This window comes from Sylvia atricapilla, chromosome 13 (genome assembly GCF_009819655.1).
Source record: "Sylvia atricapilla isolate bSylAtr1 chromosome 13, bSylAtr1.pri, whole genome shotgun sequence".
Classification (NCBI taxonomy): domain Eukaryota; kingdom Metazoa; phylum Chordata; class Aves; order Passeriformes; family Sylviidae; genus Sylvia; species Sylvia atricapilla.
In genome coordinates, this window is record NC_089152.1 from 15,573,425 (window position 1) to 15,585,420 (window position 11,996).

The window sequence follows — 11,996 nt, forward strand, 5'->3', positions numbered from 1 at the left end:
GAAGATATAGAACCACCCCCAGTGCTGATAAAACCAAACAGAGCCACGCCACGGGGAGGGAGGGGACTGTTCACCTGCGGTCACACCGGGATCGCCCGGGCACTCCCCACCTCCCCGAGACAGCCAGGTGTCCCGCTGCCGGGCTGCTCCGTGCGGCAGCGGCTCGGGCTCCCTCGGGGCAGCGCAGCCAGGAGGCGAGGGCAGACCCACGGCGGGATGCAGTGGTGGGAGCGGGCCCCGGCGGCGCGGCGGCGCTGGGCGCTGCTGCTCGGGCCGCTGGCGCTGCTCGCCGCCGCCCTGGCGCTGCGCGGCACCGCCCGCCCCGACCGCTCCCGCCTCTACCGGGCGCTGGAGCTGTCCCCCAGCCTCAGCATCAACTGCTCGGGGGTGGTCCGCGGGGACCGCACGGCCATCGAGAAGGCGCAGCTCAGCATCCTGGAAGTGGCGAACAGAAAGGCTTCACCGACGCCCGGCGAGTACCTGAACTTTACGAGGGACTGCAGAGCCTTCAAAGAGTCGCGGCGCTACATCGAGTTCCCGCTCAGCCGGGAGGAGGAGGAGTTCCCCATCGCCTACTCCATGGTCATCCACCACAAAATCGACATGTTTGAGCGACTCCTGCGGTCCGTCTACGCCCCCCAGAATGTCTACTGTGTCCATATGGACAGCAAGTCCCCGGCCACCTTCCAGAAAGCCGTGCGGGCCATCGCCGCCTGCTTCCCCAACGTCTTCGTGGCCAGCCGCCTGGAAAGCGTGATCTATGCCACCTGGTCCCGGGTGCAGGCCGACCTCAACTGCATGCACGACCTGCTGCTGAGCCCCGTGCCGTGGCGCTACCTCATCAACACCTGCGGCACCGACTTCCCCATCAAGACCAACGCCGAGATAGTCCGGGCGCTGCAGGTGCTGCAGGGCCAGAACAGCGTGGAGTCCGAGAGGCCCTCAGGCTACAAGCAGCAGCGCTGGCAGTACCACTACCAGGTGGGGCAGACCATCTCTCGCACTACCCAGAAGAAACTACCGCCGCCCCACAGCTCCCCCATGTTCACGGGCAGCGCCTACAACGCGGTCACACGGGACTTCGTGCAGTACGTCTTCGAGAACCCCACGGCACAAAAGTTCCTCGAGTGGTCCAAGGACAGCTACAGCCCTGACGAGCACGTCTGGGCCACCCTGAACCGCATGCCGGGGGTGCCGGGGGGCACGCCGCCCAACGACAAGTTCCAGCTGTCGGACATGAACGCCCTTCCCCGCCTGGTCAAGTGGGCGTACCTGGAGGGGGACATGAGCAAGGGCGCGCCCTACCCGCCCTGCACCGGCCGCCACCAGCGCTCCATCTGCGTCTACGGGGTGGGCGACGTGCCCTGGATGCTGCAGAAGCACCATCTCTTGGCCAACAAGTTCGACCCCGAGGTGGACGATGCGGCCGTCCAGTGTCTGGAGGAGTACCTGCGCCACAAGGCCCTGTACGGCCGGGGGCCCTGAGGGGGAGCCGCGGAGACTCTGCCGCCTTCCCTGGGCGGCTCCGGCCGCCGGCGCCTCGGAGACAGCGGGGGAGGATCCCCTGAGGGGCGCACGCCTCGGGGCGGCCCCGAGGAGAAGCGCCCAGGGCGGGCGCGGGCCCGCCGAGGGTCGGCCGGGCCGGAGCGGAGGGCGGGAGGCCGGCCCCGCACCGGGAGCGCCGCTCGGCCCCGCACCGGGAGCGCCGCTCGGCCCCGCACCGGGAGCGCCGCTCGGCCCCGCACCGGGAGCGCCGCTCGGCCCCGCACCGGGAGCGCCGCTCGGCCCCGCACCGGGAGCGCCGCTCGGCCCCGCACCGGGAGCGCCGCTCGGCCCCGCACCGGGAGCGCCGCTCGGCCCCGGCCGGCCGGAGGGAGCCGGCGGGGCGCGTCCCCGGCCCGCCCTGAGCCACCGCCGAGGGTGACCCCGGGGCCGCGGGCCGCAGACGGGCAGGGCAGGGTCACCGTGCCTTCAGGTCCGGCCGGGGCAGAGCTGAAACCGTGAGTAATTTGTTTTTCCGCAGAGCACCTGGCAGCCGCCCGCCCGTTCCTGGCACCCGGCGCGCTGCTCAGCTGAACATCTGGCTGCTGCTTTTGCCTCACTTTAAACTTTGACTCGATCAAAAGCCGTTAGTCGTTAAAAGCCAATCTTCAATAAAATCCAAGATACTAAAATACACAGCGCTTCGGTGTTTTATGTCCTCTGAGAAGAATGGTTTGTGCTCCTGGGCAAAGCACTGAACCAGTTTATCCTTGGTGCATCCACTTCTCTGTCTGAAACACAGGCAGAGGGATGCACACAATGGTGTGCAAACCTACATTTTCTAAGATCTACATCTCTCCCCCACCCCCCCACCAAAAAAAAGGTATTTTGGTGATATTTTATACTGTAATTACCATATCCAGTAATGGACAATGAACAAAACAATCGCCCAACACAATGGTTGTTTAAACTTTCTAGAAGCTGGAAGGAAGATTCGTGAACTTCTGTATTTCACCCACGTGTTTTTCTCACCTTCTCATATTAAAGCTGGCCACTTTCCATGGATCCAACAGCTTTTCACCACCTGTAATACCAAGGGATTATTACCACTGTATTTAAAAAAAAATCTACTAAAGTAACCTTCTTGTAAGTAAACACCTTAGTTTAAGGTCTACAGTGGAGAATCAGCATTATACAAAGAACATCTAAAGCAATTCCATAACACCTGGCTACGTTTAGATGAAGTTATGATTGCAGTTACATGGATCTTTAAAACATTGATTTAAATAGGATGGGAAAATGAAGCAACTGACTTGAAAAGGTGTGTCATTGCAATTTTGTTAGACATTTTAAAGTGAACTTGGTTGTAAAATAGGGATTTTTAAAATGCCGTGGTGATTTCACAGACAACAACTCCAAGTACTGGCAAGAAAAGCTCTCAAACATAAATACCCAATATATTATTGGGCATTTGTTTATGCAAAATGAGCAAATAAATAGGATTACTGATCCTGGGGGAGCTGTTTCCAACTTGGGTAAGCAAACATTTGCTAAAGAGATTAAAGCTTTATGCTAACCTGATGGTAACATACAACTTTTTAAAATGGTTTCAGCAGCAAATTCAATGTTGAATAGAAATTATCTCCATGTCTAGTACATTCTTTTAGAACAAATAACACTTCTCTGATGACTTAGGGTAAGAACTCAAGTCTCCCACCATAGAAAACTGCATCAAACCACTGCTGCCTAACCTGATTTTGCTTGTTAGAACTCTTTCACTTATTTTAAATTAATACATATTAGTTCAAAATGGCAAACTAGTGCAAAGGGGTTCACTGGGGGCTGGGATACATTCAAGTTTTTGGACTGACACAGGCAGAGAAGGGTCATCGTGTTTCTAACTAAGGCAAAGCATGTCCTTTTCCCTTGGAAAATGGAGGAAAAATGAGCACATTCATGGAGAAAAAAAAATTCCCCATATTAACAAGAAATTACATAAAAACCAAATCCATCCATGAAATGGATGCCTGTAAAAACTAAAAAAATTATTTCTCAAAGAACAAAAGTGTTCAGGGGCTGGAAGGAATCCCAGGTAGAAATAGTGAGATTACTGAATATCTATAATTTTGCAAATATACCTGTAGAGAAAAATACACACTTACAAGTTATTTACAGACTTGTCAACAGTAATTTTTATCCCCTTTACTTTGTAAATATGTTTAACTTCTTCAGCTGTTTCTTCTCCCAGAAACATGAAGTATTGCTTGTACACACTGTATTAAGAGTGTTTCACCTGTTATTGCCAGACACAAAAATGTTAGAGAGAGAGACAAGGATTTAGATTGGGGGTGGAAAGTGCCACTTCAAATCTGTTCTATGGTAAACCTTTGACCAAAGCAAAAATATATTTCCTTTTAATGTTCCTCATGGCAATCTGCTGCCCTTCCTAGTTAGACCTGAGAACAGAGAATCTAAGCATTAATTTATCCAGATTTGAAAGAGCTTGCCCACAGAATATGAAGGCATCAAGTGAAGCCAGCATACCAGAAAACCAGCTTGGTGACTCAGGAGGAGGGACAGCAGTTATCTAACAAGACAGCCTGGGCAGCCCTCCTGTTCAGAGATCACTGCTGTGGATGAAAACCACTGTTCTGGTGTTGTTACCTGCAGAGGTAAACAGCTTGCAAACCCTGACATCCAGTTTTCTTGAGCCAAAGGAAATTTCCTGGTTTTGATGGTGTTACTACCCAGAATTCCTCTCAGATGATTTGGTTGCAAAAACAAAGGCTATCTTGTGCAAATTTATTTTCAAATCACTTATTTCAGTAGTGACCTAATTTCTTGTGAAAGAATGAGCCTACTCCCAAATGCTTAAGGTGAACTAAGACAAAAAGAATCTTACAAAGGAATGTTCTCAGCATATCCTCTTTCAAAGACACTAGAAATGCCATATTTATGAGTGCAATCATACATCAAAACAGTGATATGTCTCTGCCATTAAAAATGGCAGTAAAAACCACCACTGAACTCCAACACAGAATTTTGCCTTCCAGAAATCTCAAAGGATCTTAGAAATCAGACACCTGGCATCCTAGAAAGTTGGCAACAGAGCAGAGAGAAATCATGTAACCTGCCAGTTAGCTGCAGAACTGAAAAATGAATGAACTTGGAACAGAGCACGACCAGCCCTACTAGCCCAAAGTAGTAAAATCACATCAGAATATAGGACCACCTCCAAAATTAGGTTAAATTAATCAGTAAAATCATGAGCTGTCCAATTGGAAGTCATATAAGAAATATTAACTTTGTGTAGTAAAAAATCTACTTCTGACACTTCTGTCTACAACTGTTAACCAACAACTTGAACTCTAAATAAGCCACCAGTTGTTTAAGGAGGAAATATGTTGCAAATTTACCTTTCAAGAAGTGCACAGGAGGAAGATCAAACTATAGTTTTGAAATTTAAAAACAGATTTATTTCTAGGGTTTAAACCTGGCTTTAAATTATATTTTATTTCCAAGTGGTTTTCACTTTATTTTTACAAGAACAATGTGGCTTATTACATACTTACACAACAGGTCCATAACTGCTCTTTTTAGCTTTAGTTATGAGGGTCTATTTCCTTCTTCCTTCACATTTGACACTTTATATGATCATCTCTGAGATGCCCTATAATAAAGAGATGGGTCAATGAAAACTAATTTGGAGGTAATAAGTGCTAAAGAAACAAAAAGTAAACATGAACAATATGAATATAGTACCAACAAAGTATTTGCAGTCGTGAGTAAAATTGATTCAGAAAGCAAGGTTAGGGTGTTCTTTTTCTTCTGACTGTGACAGCAATGACCATAAAATGTTAACTAGACTCTCAGTGAACTATTTTCCACTTCCTTGAAGGATGCAGGTTCTTTTAGCACAAGAGGCAAACCAAAATATTAATATATCTGTAAATTACTACCTCCTAGTCCATAATGGCTAATCCTAATAAAGACCACCCTTTAGGTTACAGTGAAGAAAAAGTTCATGTCTCCCAGTACAGTCTTACTAGAGTGCTTTGTAACGTGCTCCTACTTTCCTTCCAACCCTGAAATTTTAGACTACAGAAAAGCAAATCCAGGTCAGTAGACTCTTGACTGAAATCCTACCCCATATGCTGCCAAGATCCTTAAACACAGGTATCTGTGCATTGAGTAACTCTCCTCTACCTCACTGTGCCTAGTCATTACGCAAAGGTACATAATGATCCTGATTAAATTTGTCTTCTGGAAATTCATCATAAATTCTTCCTGCTCAGCACTTTAATTTGTGCCTCTCTGATAACATTTGAAGTCTGGTATTGACATCCCTGACTGGGCAAACAGCTTACATCAGATAACATCCTGGTTTGCACACCTATGGAATTGACAAAATCCTTTTTCTTGGAAACCATGTTTAAACAGGCAGTCATTCACAACCAGTTCTGCACTGGTGTTTATTCTTTCCTTAACTTTCTTTAAGTTAATTTACTTTCTAAATAGAAACATCCATTCCAGTTCAAGGTCAAGGGGCAACGGCATATTTTACTTCCTCTCTGCTGCTGAGAAGTGGAAGCAATTGTGATCTTCCTAAAGAAAATCAACTATGAAATAGAGAAATAAATGAAAAGGTCTGGAACACTACAGGCAAAGAAGAACCAAACAGGCAGCAGCATGCTGATGCTCTAGCAAGTGAAATGTGTCTTCCATTGGATATTACAAGAGTTTAGCACAGCAGAAGTGCAGTTAATGCTTTTTGTTGTAAATTCAATCTTCCAAGATCACAAAATACATTAATCACATGAACTTGGCAGGACTACCTGAAATTCAAACACAAAAACCAGCAAGTGGCAAGAAAGTTATGGAGAGGAAAGCAACAAAGAGAAAGAACATTGGCACCAGACTGCTTTTACTTCCCTTTGCTGCCTTCTCCTCCAGTGAACTGAAACAACCTCCACAGAAGGAGCACATCCAGGACCTGGACAAACACCATCCCAGAAACATGGCTAAAGCCTAGAGCAACAGAACAAGGGGGCATGACTTCAGTCTGAGAGAGGGGTTTAGATAACAGGAAGAAATTCTCCCCTGTGAGGCTAATGAGACACTAGCACAGGTTGCCCAGGGAAGCTGTGGCTGCCCCACCCCTGGTAGTGCTCAGGGCCAAGTTGGATTTGGCTTGGAGCAACCTGGGATAGTGGAAAGTGTCTCTGCCCATGGCAGGGGGCTGGAATGAGACCATCCTTAAGGTCCCTTCCAACCCTGGCCATTCTACGATTCTAATGCACACTTAACTGGGACAAAATAAAAGATATAACTATTTGCATTAGGAGAGAACAAAGGCTACAGAGAACTCAAAATGGAGAAGTCTAGAGCCACGAAGAGATTACAAGCAGTTGGAGGCAGGAAGAGCAAGTTTTTATACTTGTATGGGTTGAAATTCAGTTTACCACATGATTATTAGAGAAAAAAAAAAAAAAAAAAAAAAATTAAACCAAGAAGATCGAGTTCAATGCAGAACAAGAGAAAACCATGGTACAGACACACATTTGCATCCCTTAAGATAAAAAAAGACCTTTATTGTGCTATTGAAATAAAAGCAACTTGTCTCTTCTTTTGATTTCAAAAATGGTTATTTACCAATCTGCAGTGTGCAGCAAAGGGCACGTAGCAGAGCTATTTATAGACAGAAAGATGCAGTCACACACAAACATGCTGCCCAGCAAGTGCTGCTAAGCTTTTGCTCATCTCCTCCTCCACCATTCTGTAACAGCCATTTTTTGCAATTCTTAACAGTGCAACCACACTCTGAACCCCGTAAATGAAAGACTTTTTCATTTGCAACATTTCTCTAAACACACTTAGAAAATTTTGGGAAAATAGAGTATGTTAATGCTAGTTTCTAAACGAAGTTTTCCAATGATGACTCTCTCAAAAGTTTTAAAATAAAAGTTTATTACAGAAATTATCTTGAAGAAAAAAAGACAACAGTATTTCTTGTAATTAAAAAAAAGGTAACATTGTTTTCACACCCTCTAAGGTGAAATGAAGAAATGCTACAGGTATTTCTTCCGCTGTCACTCTGTGGTGTTTCTAGTATGGATTAACTCACATCTGCATCACAAGAATTCAGTATGATCAGTCCCTTTCCATGCTTCTCTCCAGAAAGTGCTGCATATTAACAGGAAATATTGCAGACAAACCACAGGTCTATTCATTCTGCAGTATTGGAACCAGTGTCTAGGAAAGAAAAGAGAAAGTGAGACAAATACACACTCCCACCGAAAACAGAGAGCCAAGAGCATTCTTTAATACCTTCCCCAAGTTCTAAAGTGTTTCCCAAGCATTTCAGAACATGTTCTGTACCTACCCAACTCCCTCTACTGCTCTCAATGCCATGCATGAACTGCTTGTGCTGTTTCACTGCACTTAGCACTAAATCCAGGGTTGTGCACACAGACGCATTAGAAATACTAAAACTCTAACTTGTAAAGCTCTGCCCTAACATGTAATGATACACAAACCCTTTACTGCAGGCAGCCACAAGCAGATCTGGCTATTATCTGCTAAGGAGAAAGGTTTTTGCACATCCAGCAGCATAAGCTCTGATGGAGTGTGGATACAGCTTATCAGGCATTTTGAAATAGATTCAAGAATGAGCACAGTCTTCATAAAGCAACTGAGACCAATTCCCTGCTCTGACCTTCAGTCAGAATCACCAATTAACACCACTGCAGTTTTTGTTTTTATATACACTACCACTACTGCTTTCTTGTTTTTAGAGCTGTGGAAAAAGTATGTAACTCAAATATGGAGAGTTTAGTACTGTTCCTTCAACAAGTCAGCTTCTCGTGGGAAAAAAAAAAAAAAAGGCTGCAATGTTAACAGCAACTTCAAATCAGCCACCTGTTTAAATCTTATCTGCACAATTTATCAAGAATGAAAACCATTAATACTTGGAAAGTAAGGTTTCCTCCAATAGCTATAATAAGCACACAAAAACCAAGCAGTAAGATTATATGCTTGGCTAATACCAGAAGTTGAGAAAACAATAAATTCTGTCAACTCTTTAGAACTACAACTTGAAGTGACTATTGTAAGCATGCCAGGGTCAGGAAGCCATGAAGAACCTGTTTCAGAGGTCTGTGGTGCATTTAAATAAAGCCTTTTCCATGCTCAATTCCTGCTTTTAGCATCACCCTCCAAGGATGAAACAAGTGGCACCATTTCACACAGCTTTAGCAACACTCTGCCACATGGATGGTTTTAAAAGTCATAAAGCAGCTTGCCACAAAAGTCACTGAATTACTTTTCCCAAGAAAGAATCTCAAGGGAGGTGGACAAAAGTAATCCAGTCAAGCAGACATGGACTGCAAACTCCCACGAGGAGTGTACATACAGAGGGTCTGTCAGGCAACAAGTGAGGCTTATGACTTGCAAATGCACACATGCTTTTCATGGGTTTGTGTCCCCAGCTACCAAATCCAGAGAATGACTGCTTTGACACTTTTCTCAGACAATTCCTTGCTCAGACAGTTGAAGTACTCTTCAGATTCAGCAAAACATGGTGCTATCGTAACAAATAGGTTAGTACTAGAAAACTCAGCACACAAACAATAAGGATTACTTCTGACTTTCTAATTGCTCTAGTATTATGTACTTCCCAACAACAGGTGCACAGCAGTCCCTTACACGGTTCTACCTCAGTGCTCCTGAGTCAGGGAAGCATTTAGCTGGCTTTTGTTTCATCACTCATCACATGTAAAAGGGAATGCAGAGCCCTACTTCTGTCTAAGTCACACGGTCAATCTGGCTTTAGTAAGACATTTGGTCAAAGCTTTCTAAAAACAATCAGGTCTCATGTCTTAGCCTATTTATATCATATTTCATACTTACTTTTCCCATCACATGCTACAATTTTCACTTTATCCACTTTCACGAGTTCGGTGACCTCCCTAAATTCCACATCATTCAGTACAAACGTCCATACATTGTCACAGAACCTGTATGTGTTCAGAGACCCCTACAGAAAGACAAGAGACATTTTCTATAAGATGCACCTCAAAAGCAACAGAAAATATGACCAGCATCTACTGAATTATGTCCCTTCTAGAACACAGTTAATACAAAGCCAGCAGTGGACCTGAATGCACACGAACTGGCAAGCAAACAATTCTGAGGAAAACTGGAGTTTAAATGCCCTCCAGTGGCTGAAATTCTCAAGAACATGGAGTGACATTACAGAATATCCAAGGGGAGGCTCCTCAGGTAGGCAAACAAGTTTTGCAATTTTTCTAATGTGTACAAAGGATCAGTAGCAGAAAACATTTCTTAACATACTGGGCCATAAAAAAATCAGATACAGCAGCGATCACAACAAGATGTGAATTCTGCAATTGCTTTAACAAAGTGCTTAAATGAAAAATCATGACAAAACCGACATATGTGACATGAAGGGGCATCCCTCCTATTTGATGTATTACTGAAGATGTCAATACGTAAAACTTCTGATCTTCACTTTTACATATTTTAAATTGACATTCTTGAACTTAGAACCTAAGCTCCAAGTAGCATTTTTAAAATTTATCCACTAAACGTATTCTAAACTGTTTTTTATACCATGCTACATATACAAAACAACTCAAGTGTGCTAGAGAAACGATGCTATTATTAACATCTCTATATTGTTTATAAACCTAGTCTCTTAGGAACCCACATCATGACTGGGTTCCACACAGGCTGTAGAGAAGCATTATGATAAAAGTGATCAGGAACCCGGGTTTTGGGGGGGATTTCTGTAACATTCAAGTTGACATTTAAAACTTGCTGGCTCTCTAACATCAATTAGGCTGGATGACTGGGAACACCCCCCAACTTATTTTTCTATGATACCTACAGAAAATGCTACAAAATGATCCAGTGAAAGGGTAGATCTAAAACTCTCTAGTCTCTCTTCACATTACTCATGTGGCTGAAAATCTGGTCTCATCTCACTTTTGCTAGGGACAGCTGCAAGAAGCAAAAGTCTCCCTCCTCATCTGCAAGACACTGAGGATGGCAATGTTATCCATCAAAAAAGCATTTCCCTCTTCCCTGTTTTCATCAGCTGGTTTTTGCATTCATTCAAAAGATCCCTGGCAGAACAAGGCAACAAGCCTCACAGCTACATACAGAATATACATGTAAAGTCATTATCAGAGCCAAAATGAACCCTCTAAAGTTCTTGCTTAGAGCACACAGCTTTTAATGACATTCTGCATCAACACTTAGTTGCTGTATCTCATGTAAAACTTCAAGATATCATTTCCTTACCCTGAAATTGACTCTGTTCCTGACTCGCTGTGCCAGTGCTGAATTTATAGCTTTATCAAACTGAAGTAGCACCTGAAGGGCCAACTGAGGTGTGATCTGCTGTGACTAAAGAAGTTGGAAATAAAAAAAAAAAAAGTTTTGAGTTGTTTCAAAGGAAGCTCAAACATTCAGTACAAGTTAAAAACAAAAAAACAAAGTTTACTTCAATAAAGCAGATCTCCAGAACAATCTACAAAAAAATTGTTCCTGTATTCATTTCCGTTTTTATATTTCAATTTTGTACTACACAAAGATCTCTTACAATATATACATTTACTGGAAAGAACCAAAAGAACAGCAAATTTGCTGCAATGTTCCACCTCAATCTGGGTGTTTATTTACTGAGCCTCATGAGATTATGTCACTTACATAAAACACTTCCCTTTACCCAGAATGTAAAGAAAAAAAAATCACAAGTGAACGGAGTACCAAACCCTTATGATTTCAACCAGTAAGTTTCCCAAACCTTGGCCATAAGTACCCTGATACAGGAACGACAAAGCCGTTTGGATAAAAACTTCCGTCTTTATTAAGCTACTCGCCCAGAGGCCGAGCCCCCCACCTGTATGAGCTCGTCCAGACTCTCCTGCAGGCTGTTCCCCAGCGTGGTGTTCCTGTACAGCTGATAGGCCATGGTTCACTGGGAGGGCCGGACCCGGCTGGTCATCCGCGGCTGCGCGCCGGTGCTGTCCTCGCTCTCATGGAAAACAAACAAAGGTAACAATAACCCCTCCACGCCGCCCGCCTGAGCCCGTCGGGCACAGCACAGCACGGCACGGCCGGCCCGAGAGGCCACCCCGCAGCACCGCCCCACACTCGGCTACGCTCCCGGCGGCGGGGCCGCCCAAGCGACAGCCCGGCCCGGCTCCGGGAGCCAGCCCGGCCGGAGCCAGCCCGGGCAGGAGCCGGGCACTGCGCGGCCCCGCCAAGCCCCACCCGGCCCCGGCGCCGGCCCCACCGCCGCCCCCCAGGGAAGCTGCCCCGGCCCCGCGCCGCCATCGCCCCTTACCGCGCGCGGCCGGAAGCGCGGCCCCGCCCGGGCGGCCGCGGCCCGGAAGCGGAACGGAGCCGGGCCCCGCCCCCAGGCCCCGCCCCGCCCTCAGGCACCGCTCCGCTCCGCCCCCAACGCCCGCCCCGCCCTCAGTCTCCGC

The 11,996-nt window shown here is 45.9% G+C and overlaps 2 protein-coding genes across 3 annotated transcripts; one reads left to right on the plus strand and one right to left on the minus strand.

Annotated features, from left to right (window-relative positions):
• Positions 1–216: 216 nt before the first annotated feature.
• Positions 217–1,548, plus strand: GCNT3 (glucosaminyl (N-acetyl) transferase 3, mucin type). Its single transcript, XM_066328042.1, has one exon. The coding sequence runs from the start codon at positions 217–219 to the stop codon at positions 1,483–1,485; it is 1,269 nt and encodes a 422-aa protein (XP_066184139.1). The 3' UTR covers positions 1,486–1,548.
• A 5,880-nt stretch (positions 1,549–7,428) lies between these two features.
• Positions 7,429–11,934, minus strand: GTF2A2 (general transcription factor IIA subunit 2). 2 transcript variants are annotated; one of them, XM_066328579.1, is made up of 5 exons: positions 11,855–11,934; positions 11,408–11,542; positions 10,807–10,911; positions 9,391–9,517; positions 7,429–7,734 (listed from the first exon to the last, which is right to left on the minus strand). In XM_066328579.1, exons 2-5 carry the CDS (start codon positions 11,477–11,479, stop codon positions 7,709–7,711), a joined length of 330 nt encoding a protein of 109 aa, XP_066184676.1. In that variant the 5' UTR covers positions 11,480–11,542; positions 11,855–11,934; the 3' UTR covers positions 7,429–7,708. The 2 variants fall into 2 exon arrangements, with proteins under 2 accessions (XP_066184676.1, XP_066184678.1); XM_066328581.1 differs by lacking the exon at positions 11,855–11,934 and adding an exon at positions 11,782–11,800 and having other exon boundaries at positions 11,408–11,540.
• Positions 11,935–11,996: the final 62 nt, after the last annotated feature.

Coding starts and splice junctions, on each gene's coding strand:
- GTF2A2 (XM_066328579.1), bottom strand. CDS start 11,479: ATGGCCTATCAGCTGTACAGGAACACCACGCTGGGGAACAGCCTGCAG. Junction 9,518..10,806: donor GGAACAGAGTCAATTTCAGG/GTAAGGAAATGA, acceptor GTCTTTCTGTAG/GGGTCTCTGAACACATACAG. Junction 7,735..9,390: donor TGTAGCATGTGATGGGAAAA/GTAAGTATGAAA, acceptor TTTCTTTCCTAG/ACACTGGTTCCAATACTGCA.
- GCNT3 (XM_066328042.1), top strand. CDS start 217: ATGCAGTGGTGGGAGCGGGCCCCGGCGGCGCGGCGGCGCTGGGCGCTG.